This window comes from Gobio gobio (assembly GCF_949357685.1).
Source record: "Gobio gobio genome assembly, chromosome: 5".
Taxonomy (NCBI): Eukaryota; Metazoa; Chordata; class Actinopteri; order Cypriniformes; family Gobionidae; genus Gobio; species Gobio gobio.
Window position 1 is genome coordinate 20308141 of NC_137101.1, and position 24378 is coordinate 20332518.

The 24378-nt window shown below is 37.6% G+C and overlaps 1 protein-coding gene across 1 annotated transcript in view; it reads right to left on the bottom strand.

Annotated features, from left to right (window-relative positions):
* Positions 1–24378, bottom strand: part of snd1 (staphylococcal nuclease and tudor domain containing 1) — a 219096-nt gene that overhangs the window by 126363 nt on the left and 68355 nt on the right. Inside the window, exons 13-15 of the mRNA XM_079817701.1 lie at positions 23879–23989; positions 22850–22922; positions 20302–20443 (exon numbers count right to left, since the gene is read on the bottom strand). Coding sequence (XP_079673827.1) covers positions 20302–20443; positions 22850–22922; positions 23879–23989 — 326 coding nt within the window. The remainder of the gene's footprint in view (positions 1–20301; positions 20444–22849; positions 22923–23878; positions 23990–24378) is intronic.

A 24378-nucleotide genomic window follows, 5' to 3' on the forward strand; every position in this document is an offset into this window, starting at 1 on the left:
ACTGCCATAACATCAATGAAAAACATTACTGCATGCTTCAACATGGCTGTGTTTACGATAAGAAATGTCAAACAAATTTCACCTACGTAGGCGATTGTAGCCCATGAAAAGAGGTTGAAAATATAACTTAAAATTCACTGAAAGACTAGTCTACATTGAACGAAGTTTGTGTAGGATCGACGTCGCTACATTCTCCAAATCACACAGTGGACTAGAAACATCTGTCGTATGCTACAACAGGGCAGCATTTATGATTTAGGCTATTCAAAAATCTCATATTTTACGTAATGATTCAATCTATTATAGACAACTGTTCAAAAATGAAAATTTATATTGACTTACTTGAGAACAGGCCATGTTTTTTTTTTATTGAACGTAACTGACACTTAGGCTAGGCAGGCGTGTAATGAAACGTGCAAATAAGGCTAGGCCTATTATTGGACAGGAAAACAAGTCGATCAACATTTTCGGGGTCCAGAGCAGAGCGTTTTTTATTCACTATATGTCTAGCTGTTGAGAAGACGCACTCTGACCGCACTGATGTCCCAGGGACATTCAGGTACTTCATTGCCAGCTGCGCAAGTTGGGGGTATTTCGTACTTCCAATCTTCCACCACAAAAGAGCTTTTGTTACATCTATCTTTTTTATTAGTTTAATTCGTTTAAAATTAATAGTGTACATATTTGGTTAAAATCGTTCGTTTTTGAAACTTTGAAACTCCGATTGATTGTGCAATCGATTTTCGAATGTAAATTGACAGCCCTAATCACGGACTGCGTGACTTCGCCACTACCTGTGGAGTTTCCTTTTTTTTCAGACCAACCGACTAATAAAGCTGTTCGACTAAGCCTCTTCTAGTCGACTAACCGTGCGTTCACAGTGGCTGCCCTGCCAACAAAACTGTAGAAAGATTAATGAACGCTCTGACGTAGATTAAATGCTTGGTCTTTTTTTAAACTTTATTTAAAGGGGCCGCAAAGCAAACAAGCATGTTGATCGGTATTTGTGCAGACTGACCACAAGTATAAGTTAATCTCATGAAATCTTTTAAAAGTGAAAGTAAGAAATTGATCGATGGAAGATAATATGCTATGGCGCTAAAGTTAGCATGCAATACCTGCTTATTTTCAGAAATGATATAACGTTAATGCATATCAGCAACTCACCAGGAACAACGACAATGTCAGACACCTTGGTCCAAGCATATTTTTATTTTTTTTATTTAAGTCCCAGTACGCAAACAGGGAGGTGTCATAAATGACTGGGAAACCCACCACAGCAATGACCACCCTTCTCCTCCATTTTGCTTGGGAACTAATGTGGTCGGAACCAAAGTTTACAGGACTGCGTTCTCTGGAATCCTCTCAAGTGGAGGACTTCAACATTCCGATTGGTTACCGCCGAACCGCGTTATAGCTCATTACTATAAAGTTGACCTGACTCCAACATCGTCCAAGACGTGCCGCTGCTCGCCACTGGCTCACACTGAAAATGAATGACTTTCGGCCACTTTGACGCTCTCGCAGGCGGCAGTGTGAATGCACGGTAACGTCATCGATTATTAGGGGGCAGCCCTATCTCATACACAACAAAAATGGAGCACTAATCAGTAAGGTAAATTGGTAGAAGCACAAGTTCTAACTGAATTTAGTAGTAAAGGAAAAGAGGTCGCTAAGTGCCCTGTAGCACAAAAAGGCCATCTCTCTTATCAAATAGAAATCCCCCCCTCATTCCCCAAAATAACTAAAAACACAAATACAACAACAAGCCATTCGGCATTATCCAGCTGAGAAAGGAAAGGAGAAAAAAACTGAAACAACTCAATTATCTGGTAATTGTCAGTAAATAGCCCCAAAATTAGCATTTAAATTGCTCCAGGCGTCTGATCTACTCAAAGGCTGTACACGATGTCTGACAATAACAGTGTTTTCAGAGCCGGACGTTTTGGGAACTGGTTGAGGAGCACATAAGAGTGACTGCATGTGAAACAAGCCAGAAAAATTTAAGAGCGAATCCATCTCCGTCTCCATCTCAAGTGAGCAAAACGTTGGTCTTAAAAGCACAGAGAAGACTTAAAAATTGCACCTTGAAAGTCTCTTAGTCAAATGGCGTCATTTAATAACACCAGTCTATCAAGCCTTGACCACTTTGTTAAAGAAATCAGTTTATACAAAGATCTGTGCATAAACATTATCTACAGAATGGCTGCCATATCTACTCAAAACAGCATTTGGAAAATGAGACAAGCAATGAAATGGCAGCCTTGGAAAGAAAAATATTTGAAGTCCCATTTATAAAAATAAAAAAAAAGGTTCCAAGGTTATGACAAAAATGTCTGTGATAAAAACAGTTTTTTTTTCTTGTTTCCATGCAGCTCTCAATGAAAGGAGCTGTGTGTATAAGTGATTCTGTCTTCAACAGACGTAATGACTTTTAACAGTCAACGCCGTCTCGCGTGGCCTTGAAAAATAGCGCTACACTGCAGGGCACAGGGCATCAATGCAAACGACGAACAAAACACAGCAGTCCAACCTGTTCAACCCTGACTTCCTCAATTAGAATGGAATGATCATACAATTGTTAGCCTTGCTGATTCAGAGATGTCACATGACACACACAGACGTCAGCTTCAATAAAATGTTCAGATGGTTTTTCTTTTGTTTGGTCCATGTTACACAATGAAAATATTTACTTTGACCAGAGAACTACATTGCACTGACCAAAAAAACAAAAAACTAATTTAATTTGTTTTGGCTGTGTGTAAACCTGTTCCAGGATCAGTCCTGCGCCAATTAGGCTGACTGTGATAATTTCCGACAGTGGGGATTCTGATCCTAGACTATCTCAACACAATTTTTTTTTCTTCTTTAAAATTAAATAAACAACCTGTTCACCAGAAATCCCTTGTATCCAATATAATACAAAGTAATATTTGGTGAGAAAAATAATTTATTTACAAAAAATATATTTTAATCAAATTGAATATACGCATGCCGTTTATTGCTAAGACTCCTTATACCTTCAATGCAGTTCAGAGGGTTAGCAGGACAAAGTGTGTGTTTTTGGTGAGATATATGGACCATCAGATTATCAGAAAACACCTCAGTATTCCTCAGCCACAATAACAGCTCACAGAAATCACTGAATATTTCTGTAGAAGACTGCAGCAGAGCTCCTGCAGAGAACCAACACGCTAGCTCGCTCACTCACTCTCTCCCTTCTGGTGCCCAATATTACCGTTCTTCACAGGAGACATGGAATACTACAGGAAAGAGGTTGTGTTACTAGTTGTCATGAGTAACGCTACTCAGGGTACCAGACTGATACTTAAAGAAACAATGCCAGTCCATCTACAGAATAGGAAGTGCTGAGAAACCTGTCTATTATTCTAAATGACTTGTGTACACTAGTGTTCAAAAGTTTGGGGCTGGAAAGATTAAAAAAAAATTGAAAGCAGACTTATGCTTACCAAGGCTGCATTTATTTAATCAAAAATATTGTAAAATATTACAATTTAAAACAACTTTTGTAAAATGATACATTTTAAAATGTCAATTATTCCTGTGATGGCAAACCAAAATTTTCTGCGGCCATTACTCTAGTCTTCGTGTCACATGATCCTTCAGAAATCATTCTACTAGGTAAAATGGTTTTCTATTAATCAAGTGTTGAAAACAGCTGTGCTAATATTTTTTTTTTTTATTAACACAGCTGTGTTAACTTCTTACAACCTGAAAGCATTTTTAATGATTTCAGGTCTAAGTGGCATACTTAAAAGTCATGGCTTATAACGCTACAAAAAAACAAAAACAAGATATAAACAAGTGCATGGTCTCATTTAATAAACCTTTCAAATTGTAAAAAAAAAATTAAATAAAAAAGAATTAAACCAGAACGATCATGTTTGGAGGTTCTTATGTTACATCACTGCTGAGAAAAACCGAAAAGTGATGCAATTTATACATTTATTGTGTTGTTATTGATGATCGACATGACGGCGATTATAAAGTATATTTGGAAGCTCGTAAAATCAAGTTTGGACTTGATCACAATCATGTCAACTGCATTTAAGCCACATGTTGTGTCGATATCTCAAAGCAAATAAAAGTTATGGCATTTGGAACCAAGGTAGCCTTTTATCAAAAGTTAAAAAAAAAAAAAAAAATTTAAAAAACCTTTCGTTTTACTGAACATGTGTACGTGTGTAAACGTCACAATAAAAAAATATGTATAATTACAAAGAATAAGTACTAAGATACTGGTTGATGAGTGATGATCTTGCTTCACTGTTTCAGCTGTACTCTCAAGACCTGTCAATGAGGGCGATCAGCTAAATCCAAGCACGCTCCAGCCGTAAGAGTGTCCAATTGGTCTCTACACATCATCCCTTCCCACTATACCCACCCACCTCACCTGAGATTGGTCATGACGACCATGCGTCCGATCGCGGATATAACTCTCGTTAAAGTTTGTTCACAAAGTGAAACAACTATACTTTTTTGTATTCTGCAAGTCATGACCTTTTCAACGATATATAACAAAGCCTTTTACAGACCACATTTCAAGTAAAGCAGTAATTTCCACACTATAAAAATGGTGCTCCTCTAATATTATAGCAAATTTAAAAGCATTTGTTAAGTATTGGTTATATTTCCTGTACAGCCAAGCTTCTAAAATGACTCCTATTTTTCATTGATCAAGCAAGTGGTTATGAAGGTATAGGACGACAAGTTTAACAGGCTAATATTTTTGTGGAAATAGTGATTGTTTTAGTGATTCTTTGAGGAATAGAAAGTTCTGAATAACAGCATTCATTTGAATTAGAAATTGTTTGTTATAACTGTACATTATAAATGCCTTTACAGTCACTTTTGAAAACTTCTGTGCATTATTGCTGAATAAAATATCTTACTGACACAAAATTCACAAAATTTCACTGTTATTGGTGTCACTGTCAATCAAATCACCATTGCAAGCATGTGTTTGTCCATTCAAAACTTCATGCCGTTTCTGAGAAGTGATAAGGGAATGGTAATTAGTTTGCTGCAAGTCAGCTAATCTGGTGTAACTTTTATATTGAATGCATTCAGAAGCTGTACATCTTTAGAAAACCGTGCACATATCGTCGTCACTCTCTGGCCGAAGACGGAGAGGTTTAATAAGAATTTCTGAAAGGCACATGGCTAAACGCAGCCTATCACCAACCACACACACAGAAACCCCGATAGCACCCGTATGTCTCTAAAATAACTGCTGCAAATGACACATGGACGCAGCGTTCCTCCATCCAAAATCTGATTCTGACAGCTCCATGTTTTATGCAGGAAGAGACAACTGCTTTCTCAGATGAAATGCTTTTTCAGGCTCTCTCAAATGCACACACCTAGGTTACGAGTGTTTTGTCAGGGTGATATTTTCTGACAATTCCTCCTGATCTAATATACAGTAAAACATCAAAATTACATCATAACTTGCTCCCTGCATCCATCACGCACAGCAGAGCGAGTGGAACATCCAGAACATTCTGTTACAGAAGACACTGCTGGCTGCTCCCGTGGAGGGAGAGACGGAAAATGAAGAGAAGACAAGAGTTTTAAAAGAGGACCGCTGAAGACAGGAACACGGTGTCTAATAACTTCAAGGGAAGTTGTAATAAAGGCCTGACACTAGTAGGCAGCTGTCTGTATGTGTCTGCAGAGGGGCTTTTGACTGCAGGGATTTTCTGCACTGGAGAAATTCACACTGCGAATGGCACACATTTCTTTTCATTGCTGCTGTCTTATGTTACTTTTGTCTATTTGGAAAGCCCATTTCTAAAGATATGACCATAAATATTGTGTTAATGGTTGCTGGGTTTTGAATATCAGACATACTTGGGGGTGGGCTCTCATCGGAGGCTGACCTTTGGCCAGTAATTAACTACCCAGCAGAATACCATACCAAATAATGACCTAACAACAACTCACACAATTTGCCAGGACAATGCTAATGGTTGCTAAATTGTTCTGTGTTTTACAAAATAAGAAATGTATTAATTGAATATCTTATCTTTTTTTACCAGGTTAAAAAAAAGTCCCAGAAATAATTTCAAATGATGCGAATAGGCCTCAAAAGAACAGTTCTTCTCTCCTTAAAAAAAAAGTTTTTGCACAAAGAAATACACAGAACTTCTGCAAAATATGCCAAAAGTTCTTCAAACAGAGCTGGGAGAGAGTTCAGACCGATGCCATGCAGCAGCAGCTGTACAACAGAACAAACCACCGCCAACGCGCAAAAATTTGGGATTCAATCCAAAAATGTCCATTCGATGGATATGTGAACCGAGACAAAAAACAACAACAGAAAAACAGATGAAAGGCATCAAAACAACAGTTAACTAAATGCATCAAGAGTTTCCAACATTTCTGACCAATTACTTTTTCATGGTTATTGGATAAGCATTCTTTAATTTTTAAATTTCCTAATATTGTGTTGGTCCCACTTTTGCTGCCAAAACAGCCCTGACCCGTCGAGGCATGGACTCCACTAGACACCTGAATACAGTTTCCATGAAAGGGTGTACATGGTCGGCAACAATGCTTAGGTATGTGGTACATGTCAAAGTAACATCCACATGGATGACAGGACCCAAGGTTTCTCAGAACATAGCCCAAAAGCATCACACTGCCTCCGCCGGCTTGCCTTCTTTCCAAAGTGCATACTGGTGCCATGTGTTCCCCAGGTAAGCAACACACACGCACCCGGCCATCCACGTGATGTAAAAGAAAACGCAATTCATCAGACCAGGTCACCAGGTCACCTTTCTCACTTCCATTGTTCCGTGGTCCAGTTCTGATGCTCACTTGCCCACTGTTGGCACTTTCGGCAGTGGACAGGGGTCGACATGGGCACCCTGACTGGTCTGCGGCTATACATCCCCATACGAAACAAATTGTGATGCACTGTGTATTCTGGCACCTTTCTATCAGAACCAGCATTAACTTCTTGAGCAATTTGAGCTACAGAAGCTTGTCTGTTTGATCGGACCACATAGCCAGAGGAGAACTGGCACCCCGACTGAGCCTGGTTTCTCCCAAGGTTTATTTTTATCCATTAGGTCACCTGATGGGGTTTTGGTTTCCTTGCCACTGTTGCCTCTGGCTTGGCTTGCTCAGTTGGGGACACTAAATTTCACTAAATTTCTCTTAATTTTTTCAACTAAATATCCAAATAAATCTAATTATTAAACTAAATTAACCATATAAACTAAATTACTGATCTAATTACTGATCTAAAAGCCCACACTGTCACTGTATGATAATTGAAATGAACTGATGATATCACCATTTTCTCCGGAATGGCTATACAGCTGAATAAAATTCTGTTGCATTATTTTGCTGTTTAACACTGTAAAGCTGCTTTGAAACAATCTGCAATTTGCATTGTTAAAAGCGCTATATAAATAGAGTTGACTTGACTTGGGATGGCCTTCGCTCCCCACGTGCATCAATGAGCCTTGGCCGCCCATGACCCTGTCACCGGTTCACTACGGTTCCTTGGACCACTTTTGATAGACACTGACCACTGCAGACCGGGAACACCCCACAAGAGGTGCAGTTTTGGAGATGCTCTGACCCAGTCGTCTAACCATCACAATTTGGCCCTTGTCAAACTTGCTCAAATCCTTATGCTTGCCAAAATCCTCAAATTCAAATCCTTATTTGAATGATGCTCGTTTATCACACCTTTTGTGCAGTAGAAAATACAGAGCAGACTCCCCAGACCAATGTTCAACCTTAAATTAAGCTTGGTCTGGTGATAGATAGAAAACATTTTTCATGCGTCTAACATCAACTTTGAGGACAATGTTCACTTGCTGGCTAATATATCCCACCCACTAACAGTTATTATCAGTTCCATGGCAACAACGCATGCATCCTTTAACAGGCAAACAGGTCCATGCACAGGGAAAGAGAGACCGGAGGAGCGCTCCGCATTTAACATGGGCGGTAACGAGGCTCCATTCGATTCAGGAGTGCCTCATGCGGCGCGGTCCTGGTTGTAACAGCACCCCTCCTCTCTCAAACCCACCCACTCCAGTGGGGAACCTGACGAAAGTGGGGCGGTTTAAGTTGTAGCGACCGGACTGCTCAAACACAATCTTTGCAATTGAATCTCTTTAAGGACCCAGACAAGCTCCGTGATGTCTAGTTGCCCCACTGTGAATTAGCAACCTGGTGCCAATTCATACATTTCAAAGACTCTCGGGCCATTTGTTCTCAAATGAGAAAACAGTACAACCAACAGACACTCAATCCCCTATAGAAATGGAATCCTATCCACTAATTAATTGACAATCTGTTTATTGAAGGAACATGCATTTGCCCAGTAGATTTTGTGCATCATTACTGTTTGCATATTGTCTTTTTATATTGTATAGTGTTATGCATGCTTGATAGAATTACTAGTTAAATGTTAGCATATCTAGCTGGTGTCTCCTATCAAAATATTCCTCCTTTGATGAACATCACTTTCTTATAGAATGCAGTCTTTTTGTTATATTTATCAGAATATAAATTATCACACACACTTTCCAGCTAGTCCTATTATGCGAACAAACGCGCAATGTCTTACACCCGTGAGCTGGAATTTCACAAAAAATAAAGCTCAACCTCATTCCTAATATTGGAATCCGAATTAAGCTTATATGCTTAATACGGCTTTCTTCCACAACCGGGCACTGCACACTATCTTCAATGGCATGTTTATTGCTTGAAAGTTCGATCTGGTTCAGCTCCACGTAGGCCTATGTTATTTATCAATAACATGTCAGGCACGAGTTGGTGGGCGGGGCTACAAAATTAGGTGTTCTTCTTCGGTTGAGGCGGCGTTTCACTACTCTGACATCACAGGAAAGCAAATTCACAGATTGAACGTTTGCTGAGCCAGCTGTCAATAAAAGCTTTTCTTTGACTAAAAAGGAAGTTTTCAGCTCTGAAACTGCTCTGATATTCTTTTATTACATGGCCTTTTAGATATCAAAAGCTCAAGGGAAAGTTGATTCCTCAATTCATGTCCCCTTTAATAAAGAAATTCACATTAATTTTAAGGAAATGGTGGAGCTCTTTATCCATCCAAGATTGATACATGATTGAAGCCAGCCAAGTCCAGACTGTAAAAAGCAGGATCTTTGGCACTAAAGACAAAAGAAACCCAGAAAATGCAGCTCTCTGTAAAAGCACTTCGAAGCCTTCAACTGCACTACCACAGAGAGAACAGCACATGTTAGTAATACAAAAAATATCTTACTACTTTTCCTCAAGAGAATCACCAACAAAGTGCAGCACTCAGACAAGACACTCTCTCGCCTGAAAACAGATGACACGCTCTTAGCGTAGCTATACACTCTGTGATGTACAGAGCGATGCCCTGCATCACTGCGGCTCCTTTACGACAGGGTCACTTCATGACAATAACGTAAATCTACTCGTGATCATCGCAGCCAAAACAATGCAACAGCACTAGAGCTTTGAGTGAAAATTGTTTGCATCTGAGAACTGTGTGTGAGAGATTTATCTCTTCAAATAAAAATGTCTGGACTTATATAACCAAGCACAGTTTAGAGTTCGAAAATATTTCTCACTATGCTCACCCACATGAGAAAGAGAGAGAGATGATTGTGCAGTCTCCCATTTGATCAGAGAATACTTAAAGAAGCTTTGAATTGTGGTGAAATAAACAATTTTTAAAAAGATATACAATACAATTTAAAAATGTTGGGGTTGGTAAGATGTTTTTAAAAGAAATGCATTATGCTCACAAAGACTTCATTTATTTGAAAATACATTAAAATCTATTAAAATGACTTGAATTTTCAGCATCATTACTCCAGTCTTCAGTGTAACATGATCCTTCAGAAATCATTCTAATATGCAGATTTGGCATAATTGCAGTGTAGAATATGGCTGTGCTTCTTAATATTTTGGAGTAAATTGTGATAAATACTTTTTTGCAAAATTATAAATGTCTTGTCTTTGCTGAAAAAAAAAAAAGTAATTTCTTAAATAATAACTCTTACTAACCCCACACTTGAATGGGAGTATAATGCAAATAAATATAATAAGCCACAGTTGGAAGATGTAATGTAAAAAGTGCATATCAACTTACATTTTATTTCAAATTACACTTTTTTGTTTTAACCATATACTCTAATAATGCTGTTTATGGTTGCCTAAGGCACCAATTTAACATCAATTATATATTAAAGGTCCCATTCCGCATGATCCCATTGTTCAAACTTTAGTTAGTGTGTAATGTTGCTGTTAGAGCATAAATAATACCTGTAAAATTATAAAGCTCAAAGTTCAATGCCAAGCGAGATATTTTATTTAACAGAAGTTCCCTTTCAAAGCCTACAGCGAACGGCTGGCTTGGACTACATCCTGGTACTTCCTTCTTTAATTACGTCAGTAGAGCAGTAGAACAGACTAACCTCCGCCCACAAAGAAACGCGAAAAAGGGGGCGCGGTCTTGTTGCTGTCCCACGTGGAGAAGCGGACGTGTCGCGTGGAGAAAAGGAACTGTTGCGTTGAGTGTGTTTATCGCCATGTCATCGAGACGCTGTTATTTTCATCCAGGAGTCAAATCACCTTTGTTTGGCTTTCCCAGGGACGCTGTAGAGATTATTGAACGCATACATCTCTACGTTAAGAGGCGTGACCTTTCCAACGTGCGCTAAGCTGCTGTCGAATCATAACACAGGAACCGCTTTCACGTGCGCTAAGCTGTGGTCGAATTACAACACGGTAAGCGCTTGCACAATCAGAACTCGTTACGTATTTCTGAAGGAGGGACTTCATAGAAAGAGGAAATCACCAGCCGTTTTTAGGACAGTGGAAACAGCGGTACACAGATAAGTACATTGTGTGAAAAATACTGTGTTTTTTTACACGCGAAACATGAACACATGTTATATTGCACACTGTAAACACAATCAAAGCTTCAAAAAAACACGAAGAACGGGACCTTTAATAGATCAAAGTACCAAAGCAAAATTTAGGTACTGAAAAACTCAATATCAACTAGGCCTTCGCTTTGCCATGAGAAATGTCTCAAAATAATCTGAACTAAAAGCTAATGGCAATAATAAGAAAAAAGAAAAAGCCCTTCGATATGCCCCGCCCCTGAACAGGAAATACGTCATTGAATGAAAGAAAACTGAATTCATCAAACCACTTAATGGGATCTCCTCTCTTCTCTAAAAGCTCCTTGATAAAAGCACCTTTCTTCTCCATATACGTTCTACTTTTGCTTGAGGAATTAGCAGAGCACAGAGCTCTCCATTTATGAAAAGATGCAGGACTAAGGCCAACCAAGGCCAGACCTTAAAAGCAGGAGCTTTGGCACCAAAGACATAGGAAACGCAGATAATGCAGTGCTGATACATTTGATGACAATAAAAATAAGAGAAATGGAACTGAAAAGGGTTGTGCTCTAGACTAGAACTTAAATACCGGGAAAGAGCACCATAGCTCGATTTCAGGAAATATGCGGTTTAATATGAGATCAATTTCTCAAAATTAAAGCATAAAACTCCAGCATGTATTCAACTTGCGAATGCATGCACACGACCGTGGATTGGCCTGCTCCAGAGCACCCGAGCTTTGAGCAGCTCATCAAAGTTACATCAGGACCAGAGATGCCCTGAAGGAGGAAGATCCCTCCTGCCGATGCCCCGTCTCACATACACCTCTGTTGAAACACACCCCTTTGATGTCTGCTTCAAACCTCTCCACCCTCTTTCTTTTCCAAGTGAAGACAGCAGTCTTCCCTCCTTCATGCTTTCTCTTGCTCTTTATAGGCAGGAAGAAAGGACACTGTTGAGGAGAGGGGGGGGGGGGTGGACTCTGTTCTAAAATCAAACAAGTGAACTTTCTTTCTGATCGGTGCTCAGGAGGGCAAAGAGAGGAGGGGGCACACCTCAGGAGTCAGGACACAGAGACACACACACACAGAGAGAGAGCGAGAGAGAGAGAGAGAGAAAACAGCAGAGTCACAATGCAAAGTAGTGCAACGTCTCAAAAGGAATTTAAAGCCACAATTAAATGTATGGATTTCTCTGCCATTTAAGTTTGGGGGTGGTAAGGTTTTTTGTTTTGTTTTTAAATGTCAACCAAGGCTGCATGTGTTGTTTTTCAAATCTTTTTTTTTTTAAATACTGTGTAAATGGTAATATATTTTACAAAGTAATTTATTCCGGTGATGCAAATCAGAATTTTCAGCATCATTACTCCAGCCTTCAGTCACATGATTCTTCAGAAATCATTCTAATATGATTTGGTGCTCAAGAAAAAAAAATAGTTTTTTTTATTATTATCATTATTATTATTATTATTATTATTATTATTATTATTATTAAATGTATACTTTTTTACAGGATTCTTTGTATAGAAAGTTTAAAAGAACATAATCAATTTAATGCAGAATTGCTGAAGTCTTTTTTTTATGTAAATCTTATTTGTAACTGACTTCCATCTTCAATCTACCCATATTATTGTTAATATCAAAAACTAAATAAATACATTTATCATTTTCAAAAAAAGAATGAAAATAAAGCTATGGTTTATTATAAAATGTATTTTATAAAATTTGAAACTTCTGAAATTAAACAAAAGCCACTAGATAACTAGATTATAATAAGAAATTAAATGTTTTAATGATATAATTAACGTTGCAATTGTAACATTAACTTTGGCAGCACTAATACTGTCAAATTAAAATAACTAGAAAACGAAAATTAAATTGACTAAGCAACTAAATAAAAATAAAATAGAAACAAAAACTAAATACATTTAAAACCATAACCCTGACATACACTAAAAACAAAGACCAATTGGAAAAATAAAGTGAGCTTTAGCATTATTTGGTCACGGATGCAACTTGATTTGATATTTGCCTTGCGAACACAATACAAATTCATGAATTTTAAGTGTGAATAAAGAGCCCAAATGCTTTTAGGGTCACTTTAAATTCAACCAAAGTCAACAACATACAGTTTACCTTTTAAAAATCCAAACAAAGCTATTTAGTCAATAAGAACACAAGCTGCAGCCCAGTGAGTGTTTTAAAATGCCTTCCTTTAGAGAAGGTTAATGACCCTAGACTGAAGAGGAGGGCCTCTTTATTCTAGCCAGAGATGTATTGCAATGGGTTTGACTCTACTCAATAATTTCAAGAGATAACACTAAACATTTTTCTTTTAAAGAGAACATTTGAACAAAGCCAATTTGTTTTCACCCATTTACAGGGCATATTCTAGACTTTTCTTGGAGTTGTAATTTTTTTTTACATGACCACAATGTTTAAATCAACCCTTTTGGCATTTATTCTTTATAATAATTATTATTTGTAGCTCATTTTCAATTAATCTTTCTAGAACGGAGTGAGAGGTTTGAGTTACAATGTTATCATATAGTACAATAAATTGTCGAAATGTATTTATTCAATTAAAGGTTAACTAAAAAATGTATAATATTTATATAGTAAAAATTCACTCCCTGCTTATGTTTTGCACATATCATAGTACAATAACTTGTCGAAATTAATTTATTCAATTAAAGGGGCTATATGCAACTTTTTCCCCAAAATAAACGTAACAATAGCCTTTTTATTTGACCATTTATGACTCAAACATCTCCTGATGAGCATACTGACACCTTGTCCGCTCACAGTGGGTGCACCTATAAGCCTGTATCCTATTTTTCCTATTTTCTGTCGGGTTGGTTTTTTTCCCGCGCTGTCTGCGGATGTGACGTCACCACCGCTGCGAGAGCGAGCGGAAAATAAGAGCAGTTCTGTTTTTTGGCCACAGGTGTCAGTCGCGAGTTTAAATTTCAGAAAAACGCATATAGCCCCTTTAAAGGTTAACTAAAAAATTTCTAATTTATACAGAAAAAAAATTCACTCCCTGCTTATGTTTTGCAGATGAAGCTGCAGCAACACATCAGGCCTGCTTCAACATCTGTTGAAGTGCCACGACACCGTGAGCCGCAATGATATCGCTGGAAAAGATGCATTAAAACAGGAAAGAGAGCGGAAGAAAATAAGAAAGCAAGCAATGAAGCATTTCTGCCCTTTTAATGCGGTAACCTTTGCTGGCGCGCCTGTGGGTGGAGAGGCTTTCGCCATAGCAACACTAATAGGGAACTGTGTGCTGTAATGGAGGGTTGAGTGACAGGAAGCTCGCCTGTCTCTCTCTCCTTCTCTTTCATCTGGGCTTTGGCATTGTCTGACCTTTCAACCACTGAAGGCAGAGGGTCCAGTTGATTGGACGACTGCGATCTGTAGTCTAATTTAGTACTGAGCTCATTCATGCAACAATCATGTGAATAAACTATCTGTCTGTACACACACACACACAAACCCTAACTAATCTAATGAAGAGATGTGATGGGAAAAGTATTCATTTTTGCACACTTGTTTAATTAGACATCTAAATGAGAACATACAATTGGCTTCTCCTGTTGTTATTTTTTTTTTTTAACTAATTAAAAATAACTTTTACTGAACCTCAGATTCTGCCATTTTTGCTCATAGTGCCTCAGTTCCTTAAGTTTATCCCAGATATTGCTTTAAAAACGTAAACTTTTTAACGAGATATGATTAAAAAGTGTCTGAAGCAATGCCTTCACACATTTTTTTAAATCCCTTGTATTTTATTGTTTTAACTGTCCCAGAGCAAAAATCTATGAATAATAATTTTTTTAAACTATAACAATCTAAACAATGTGAAAAAAACAATTTAGATATTTATTTTGTAAAAATTAGTAAGTAAAAAATAGCCCCTATTAAGAGAGCTTGCAAAAATACTGGAATTGTCTAGGAAATCCAAGTAAAATATACGTAAATATTACTTATCAATATTTTTGTGTACAATTTTAGATCAAGCATCAAGTTTGTCCAAAAAAATATATATTCGTTATATTTAGCATACATAAAATGCTTGATGAAATTATTCAAGTACTTGGAATATTTTAGAAAAATTATATTTAGAAATGCAATTTTCACCACAGCATGCTATTGAACAATATATAAATGTGGAAATTACACTCGTGGGAATTTTTTTTTCAAAGAACTAAATAAAATTGACAGATTTCTCCTGTGATGCACATATAGCTGAATATAGTAAGTGGACAAATAAAATAAAGTAGTAAGAATGTGAAGAGTTAGAAAAGAAGAGAAAGAATTCATTTCTAAAAGGTCCTCAAGATTATCAAGGTCCTCAAGTTATGGCATCTACCAGGAGTTAACTAGCCAAAATTGACCCCTTGGATCCACACAGATACATCCAACCATAATAAACCATACAAATTCCGAGTGCAGAGGAAGGCCCGCATGCGGGTAACCAAACAATCTACACTGGTGAGTTTTTGGCATGCTCAATAACCGCTCGAACTGCTGAACATCTTTTATATGTGCTGTAGCACATTTCACAGCCGCTAGTGCTGTCAGTCTTTTCCTTTTTCTGACAGAAAAATGGCTTCCACAATCACTCAAACACTAGAAACATCAGAAGGAGCTGTGCCAGGAGACCAGATCCCTAAAGTACCTGCAACTGAAAAATGGGAATAATTTTCAACTCAAAGCATCAGCTGAATTTGACTCTTAAACCCTCAAATCAAACTGCTTCACGGAACATCCTAGTCTACATGGGCAAAATCACATATAACCAAAAAAGAGAGCTGGGGCAAACGTAAAAACGGATTACTTTAGAGAAGAATTTTTTTTGGAGGGATAGAGGTTGTCCGAAATCCCTCATAGGAAGAACACGAGAGAGAAAAATAATTGCCAAAGGGAAAAAAAATGGAGTAAGGGAAAGACAAAAGACACACACAGGAATAAATGATCAAATTAATTGAAATATCTCCAATGACGATATGCACAATTAAGCACGGTGGGGGTGGAGGGTGTTTGTTCTCCGTTGGGGAAAGCAGAGACAAATAGATGGAAGGATGGAGGGATGCAGAAATAGATGGGTGTCTGTTCTCCGTTTTCAGGGTGAATAATTAGACCTGATGGTGAGAGGACAGAAATAAACTCTTCAGAAATAACACGAATCAGTCAGCGGCTTGTTCTGAGTGATATGGAGGAAGGTTGAGGTCAGGGTTGGGAGGACACTGATGTCAGTCACGAAGAAATTGAGCGACCACAAGTGACAGCCTCTTTATGTAGTCTAATGAAGCTTGAAAGTTTGTGCAACTCCATATACAGAACCTTGCAATGTTCCCATGTTGTGTGCAATTCAAGCTAATGGTCAAAATCCCACCCTCCATTGATCCAGAAAAGATTTGATTTGTTGGAAAAGGTTTGGTTATTTTTTGGCATCCAATTAGACATCCTAAAATGTAACTTTTTGATGTAGGTGTATGAAAAAATTAAATGCATAATGCTGTAATCTGGAAAAAATGTACTTTATATTATAATGAAACTGTTATATCAAATTCAATACATTTTAACTTGTATTTATGTAGGTAGTTTTTATTTTTACATTTTCAAAACAATGCTTTTCTCTGAACTATTTAACGGACATCTTATTGCCGGCCAACAGTGTGAAAAATCTAGCCTGACAAACAAGACCCACATCAAGATGTTGGGTCTGGGAACACACCATTGGCAGGGCTCAATCCGAGGGGCTGGATAAACAGATGTCTTTCAAATTCCCTCAGCACGCAATAGGCTAGCGCAACAACCAACCAGAGCAACTAAGAAGATGAAGCGGAGCTAGTTGATAGATTAAACTTTTGCCGTCTCCAGTCGGCAAAACTCCAAACACGTCTTCCTTTCTTAAAGGGTTAGTTCACCCCAAAAAAATTCTGTCATTAATTACTTACCCTCATGTCGTTCGACACCCGTAAGACCTCTGTTCATCTTCGGAACAGAAATGAAGATATTTTAGTGGAAATCTGATGGCTCTGAAAGGCCTCCATTGGCACAATGGCACTTTACACTCTCAAGACCCTTAAAAGGTACTAAAGTGCCATTATGCCAATGGAGGCCTTTCAGAGGCATCAGATTTCAACTAAAATATCTTCATTTGTGCCAGCTTTTGTTTACAAGTAGCACGTGGAACTGCGTCAACTCTGCGTCATTATGTTAAGCCCGCCCACCAACTCTATACATGATGTGATTGGCCTGACCAGAGTTTGCTTTTTCCAGCTCGCAAGCCAACACTAGGGTGCGTCTAGATTTCTAGGCTATGAAAAATCCTCATCTAGGTAGTCTTTTGTTTACTTGTTTTAATTTTTTTTTTTATTAAATTAAAATTGAAGCCACAAACAGTCAATGATTGTCAAATAGTCTCTTAGTGGATTACTAAGCTAAGGGGATAACATGCCAAGCTACTAGTAACTAATTATACTTTCAGTGATAGATAACATGGTAATATTTCACAAAAGGATTCCATCCATTAATATGTTATAATGCATAGATTCAATAATTTTCATTATAAAGCTAGATACATTTACTTAATTTTAAATGACTTAAATTTACATAAAGTTAAATATGGATATTTTTCTTACACAAATGCATCGCTTCAGAAGGCCTTTATTAACACCCCCCGGAGCCATGTGGAGCTGATATATGATGGATAGAAGCACTTTTATGGACTTCAAAAACGAGGCAACAATTTACTGCTTTTATAAAGCTTGGAAGAGCCAGGACTAGGGCTGAAACGATTCCGAGTAACTTGAGTTACTCAAATAAAAATAAAAAAATCATAGAGGCAAAATCATTTACACACAGTAGATCTGTAAATGCGATGTACTTTATCTGAATTAAATATAAACACATATCTCGTTTCTTCACGCTCCAGTGGTTACTCCTTTGTGTGCTGTAGGTTGTCGAACCTGGTTTAGGTGATTTAAGAAAAGTAATTTCGCCAAAGAAGATTTTTAGAGGAACCTACTTCAGTGTAGCTAATATGTTACGATAGCATTGCGCTTAACACTGAGAATTTGAATAATTGTAATGTGACGATCGGGTGCGGATATCTAAATCAGAGAAAATCATGTGCGGGTGGATGGTTTATTTTTAACAGCGGATTCCGTGGCGTTTAGTATGCCCATCTCTACTCTTGTTCTAGTTCCAAGTTACCTTCATGTCCAATATTTTTTTGCTTCTTACAAAAGCCACAAAGCCTTCCAAGAAGACAGTAAAGGCTTGTGTCATGCCTGAGCTGAAGCTGAAACTTTAAGTTAAGTTAAATAAGTTAAGTTGCACAACATAAATGCAATGTTTAGGCATTATTATTTATATTACTATTATTTTGATTTATAGGTTGTAGGTTTAGTTTTAGTAATTTGAAATAGATTTTTATAATTGTGTATATGATTTATTATTTATACATTTGTATTTGCATTTTGAATATATGACAATTGAATGCACTAAATTGGTTTAGTTTTTACAGATGTATGATATTTCAGCAATAAAACTATTTTATAATAAAAAATAATAATGAATTCTAAAAAAGGAAACAAATTGTTCAAGATACCGGTCTTATTTTTTCTTGTATATTTAGTATTGCTCTTTAATAAAGAAAAAGTACTTATCCGAATACTCGATGGAATAATTGGTAGAATACTCGATTACTAAAATAATCGATAGCTGCAGTCCTAGCCAGGACATGTTTAATATAACTCTATAACTCGAATATACAAATTTTGGGAGAACTAACACTTTAAAACTTTGTTAATGTTAGTTTATAGAAATAACTGTATTGTATACAATTGTGCATTATTGTTAAAGTACAACTTTTGATTTTAAAAATGTATTGATACACTACCATTCAAAACACCCCAATTTGGGGTCAGCAGGATAAAAAAATTAACAAAAACTAATTCAGCAAGGACGCATTCAATTGATCAAAAGAGACTGTAAAAATATGTATAATGTTACAAAATAATAATTTGAAAATAAATGCTGTTCTTTTGAACTTTCAATTCAAAGAATGTTGAAAGATCATGGTTTCCAAAAAAAATATTAATTAGCACAATTGTTTTCAACATTGATAAGAAATGTTTGAGCAGCAAATCATATTAAAATGACTTCTGAAGGACCATGTGACACTGAAGACTAATGATGCAAAAATTTCAGCTTTGCCACCACATGAATACATTTAAAAGTAACATTTAAATAGAAATTAATTTAACAATATTTCTGTTTTAGTAAATGCAGCCTTGGTCAGCATAATATAAAAAATGTAAATCTCGTCGTGTAAAATGCTGAAATGAACAATGTTTTGGAAAACGTGAAATGTTACTGATAACAAAACTAAAATCCCAAAAATATACTGTACATAAAAATGTCGAAGGGTGAAGGATTTGGCAACACACCCGCAAATGTGCTAGCGAGAATGGCAATTGGCTACATGCAGAGTGCTGATTAAAGGTCAAAGATCACAGATGCTCCACCACCTTCCCTGATGTGCAGCAGTGATGGCTGAACCTGCCCAGATACTTTCACACAAGCATGTCCACATACATGTTCCACACAGAGAGGGCAAGGAAACTCAAGGTGAAGAACAGATGCTGAGTAGCAAGACCTCACAGCCAGCAAATGTGACACTTAACCTTCTATCAGATTGAGCCCTTCAGATCCTCATCTTGCCTTTGGGAGATCAGAGGCATGTACAAAACGCCTGCACTAAGTTCAGCTTTCCGGACCAGCCTCCACAGGTCAGAGTGGAAGGACAGAAGATATTCAATCTCAAAAGTCCACTAGCAGAGAATCTTGAGAAGAAAGAAACCTTCCACAAAAATCACTCACCGTCAAGCTTCAGGCAAGGAAATGTGAAGAGATACTTTTATATGGTGCATGAAGCGTGTATGAATTATTAAAAGGAATATTTCTTATAAAAATGAAATGTCTTTCAAAACCTGTATGACTCTTTCATCCATGGAACACAACATGTTCATTGTTTCTGTGCAGTTTTTTTTTCCCAAATTGAAAGGTGACCATGGTTGAGAAGCAAGATCAAGACAATTTTTGGTGAAGAGCTTACAATGGCTTCAGAATACAGCGAGGTGTATGGAGCACACAGCTTCACAGCCCTTGGTCACTGACCACTTTCATTGTATGAATGAGCGCAATGGCATGAGAATGTCAGAATGTTCATTCTTTTTATTAACTGTTCCTTGAAGTGTTAAAGAACTGAACAAAACAAAGTGTTAGACTGGTGGTGAAACAGCGGTCAGCTGCCACATTGTGGTCATTACGTGGTCACAGATGGTGGCGTAGTTGACAGGCCGAGGCCAACTGACACTTACCAGCGAGCAGGAAGGTGATGAGACATGTCTCTTTGGGCATGTACAGCTTGAGTCTAGAGCCACTAAACACGTACTCCACCACGGCCTCCGAGCGGCCCGCTCTCTGCAGAAATGGCAAGAACTGTTTCGCTTTCTGTGTCTCCTGTGCAAGAGGGGTGAGAGAAAAAGAAAAGAACATCAGTAATTGAACTGGTGTTTAAACAACGTATGAAAAGAAACATTTACACATTTATTTATTATACGCCACTGTTTTTGTGCCGTTAAGACGCTGGTTTTGTGCAAATGATAGAACCACATTAAAATTGGCAGCTGACATGACAATTACCACATTTGAGGAAAGCAAATTCCTTTTTATGATGGTATCGATGGAAGGGGTGTAACGATACCCTCAAATCACGATTCGATACTGAACTCTCGCTAGAGAATATTATTGCAACTCTCCAAGACATGGTAAAAGGTTGACAAAAATGTTTACGGTTGATTACATTGGGGGTGGTAATGAATAGGCTTGGACTTGTAAACCAATGATGACAATGGTGACACCAGAATAAAAATATTCATGATTCTGAAGCTGAAAATATACAATTATTTTAGAGTAGATGAATATGCTTGCACTGTGTCACTGACTAGATATATTTAAAATAATGTAGGCCACTTTTTACAGATAACCAGACATTTGGAATTATCAGGACCCATAAATATTCCCCCATTGCATTATTATACATTATGTATACAGTAGTAGTTGAATGTAGTACTGACACTAAAAACTCTGTAAACTTTTTATTTTTTCTTACACGGTGAACTGTACACAAAACAGATCGTCTCTATCCAAGATACATATTGTTGCATTTTTGTAGTGCGATATATTATTGTGACACGATATATTGCTACACCACTAATCGATGGCATTAATAAATGTATGAAAATTTTTAATTAATATCAATTCAACATTTTAATAATACATTTATAGAATTTCTATGATGACACTTTTAGCCCCCTTTTTTTATGTGGCTAACTAATTTAAACACTTAATTTGTCATTCAAATTGGACTAGAAAATGACAGGCCGGTGGAAGTGGAAGAAAGAACGTGAGCTCTATTTCAAGAGCGTCATGACCAAGTGTACTTTTAGAAGCGGGATTGGCCATCTTGGTATGACAGGTGTGGGTTTGGTGTTTAACAGAGACACTTCAGATTTCACTTGAAATATTGCTCGTTCCTGTGACTCAGAACACCACCGCCCACAGCAGCTGGAAATACAGCCATGACCCACACATAGAAAAGGGAACCAAAAGATAAAGAGAGCGAAAACAAAACGCATCCAAAGATAAACGGCCCTTTCACAGACCCAATCCAAACGACATTACTCTGACTGTCAGTCATGTAACGAGGGAATCTTGTTTCTGGATGAGAAATGAGAATGTTACAATTTGGGAGTGACACTCTTTTCTCTCATTCTAAATGCCTCCTACACAAACTCAAGTATAAATAACATCCTGAAAAAGTTTGCAGACAGCTGCCATACACTTCATTAAAACCTGAGGAGCTCATTCATAAACGGAGAGATGCGAGATGAAGAAAGGAAGGAGAGAGTTGAGGAGAGGTGAACAGGAAGTCAGTTCCTTCACACACCAAGTAAACAAGCCTGTCACCCAGCAAATGACATTTACAAACCAAGTAAAAATGTAATCTTCATTTGGTGAGGCACCCAAACAGGATTGGCCTAAAAACAACTTCAGAGCTACGAGCATGATGACTTTATGGGTGGAAAGACTATTTTTAGAGGGGTGTTCATTAATTTAATGGGCAGGGCCGTAATGCAGCAATAAATCAGCTGTCAAAGGGCGAAGCTTTAACATCAAAGATTCGGGAGAGGATTCTGGAATATAGAAGATATTAGTAAAGCAGTTCAACATTCAGAACACAGTCATGGGTCATGCCCAGGCCCAGACTTTAATTTTTGAGTTTGTCTGTGGGATGTAATTTAAATGCAGAAAAAGTGTTAAACAGAACAGAAAATGCTGCACGCTTATGGGCAGCTGAAAATCAAATTAGCCAAAACATTCACACTGGAGACAAATCATATTAGTAAAAAATATCATAATAAATATGAATAAATACCAAATAAATACAAATATCAAATATATTTATAAAACTACATTAGTCAAACTATTTAATTCAAGCAAGCGACAGGGGACGTGATGCAGTGAATGTTATGCCAGTGTATGAATGGCTAAGGCTGGGTAAAAATATTGATGATATCCAAATATGTAATTTTACGTGTATTTGAATAGTCTGTTCATCCTGCAGATATCACCATGTTCTGCTGAAATCATATTTCACCTCAGTTAGGAGTTCACTGATTGGCTCATTTAAATGAACAGTTAAAATAAAATAAAATAAATAATTACCAATTTGAATCAGTCTAAAATACTGGCAAACAAACAAAATGGACGTAATGGCTGAAATGCATCCAAAACAAATCGAAGCTCACTCAGATTCAATTGTGGGACTGGTTATGCTAGAGGTCCCCAAACACACAAACTTACCCCTGAAATGTCTGCCACCCTGTGAATTGGCACTTCTTTCTTGCTGTGAAGCCCTTTGCCGTTCTTGATTGCTCTGCAATGATTCAAGAATTGTGTTAGTTGAAATGTTCAGAACGGGCCCCCAGAAGATAAAACCATTTCTGCCCCAGCCTGAGAAACCAACCCTTAAACAAACCCACCCATTCACCCATCCCTCATGCCACAAAAGAGCCAACAAATTACATTTATAGGCCAGCAGTTCTCCTGCATTACACATGGGAATGGATATGGTGTCTTTTGTGAGCGTCTGAGTGCTAAATCAGTGTAATAGTGGTTGCTGAGTGGTGACGCCTGCAGATTACAGTAGATACAGGAGGAATGACAAACGTGTCTTAGGCCTTTTTAAGGCAGATGTATCTGTGGCTGTAGCCTCCCTGGTGTCCAATCACATTCGGTGAAGAAGAGAGGAAGAGAGAAAGCGCTCATCCTGAGGTTGATTTCTCAGAGGATGTAGGGTAACGACCAGCAATCTCAGCTAAAAATAAATTTGAGGCCCGCAAACCTCCCATCTCCGCTGGCTCCACGGGGAAGCATTACCCAGAGAGAGCGAAGGACAGGAAAATAGGGGAGATGTGTATGAATGCATGTGGGCTTGAGAGCAACACCAAAAAGGGAAGAATAGAAATGGAAAAGAAAGAGCAGCAGATAAGAAGCGAGTCTCTTTCTCTCGAGAGAGTCACCCCATCTATCGCAGACCACGAGATCCGAATCTCTTTCTGTGCAATAAACCACCCTTGAAACCTCTGCACCGCAAATCTATATTATTGTAATCATAGACAAAGAATAAAAGAGCCATGCTTTAGTGCTGGTGGTTAAGGTGTGAGCTCTGGGACAGATATTGCCTCCATGAAATGAGAGCTAACCAGACAAGCCATGACTAACTGCAAAGACCAAAATGGCTCCATTTCACAGACGGCTTCTCCTTCACAATGTGCGGGGATATGGCCCGCATTCGCTTACCAGTGGTTTTATTTTAGTGTTCTGGCTTACCTTGCCTCTGCCGCCAGAAGCTCATCATAATGGGAAGATCTTTGATCGTCGTCCTGTCTGTATCTGATCACTGTGGCAAGACCTTTACTGACCAGAGCCTCAGCAATGTTTCTATAGAGAGATCAAAACAGAATCGGATATTGGTATGAAATTAATCATTAAGAAAGGGCACATTAAATCAAATCAAATGACAGTGAAGATATGATAGTCACACAAATGCTGTTCTTTTGAACCTTTTATTCAAAGACTATATAACAACCAATAACAACAACATCATATCAAATAAATAAATAAATAGAATAACTAACCAACCAACTAACTATATACATTTACACAAATAAATATCTAAGGTGAAAAATAAAATAAGCAAAAATATTTATAAAACTACATTAGTCAAACTATTTAATTAAAGCAAGCGACAGGGGATGTGATGCAGTGACTGTTATGCCAGTGTATGAATAGCTAAGGCTGGATAAAAATATTGATAATGTAATTTTCAG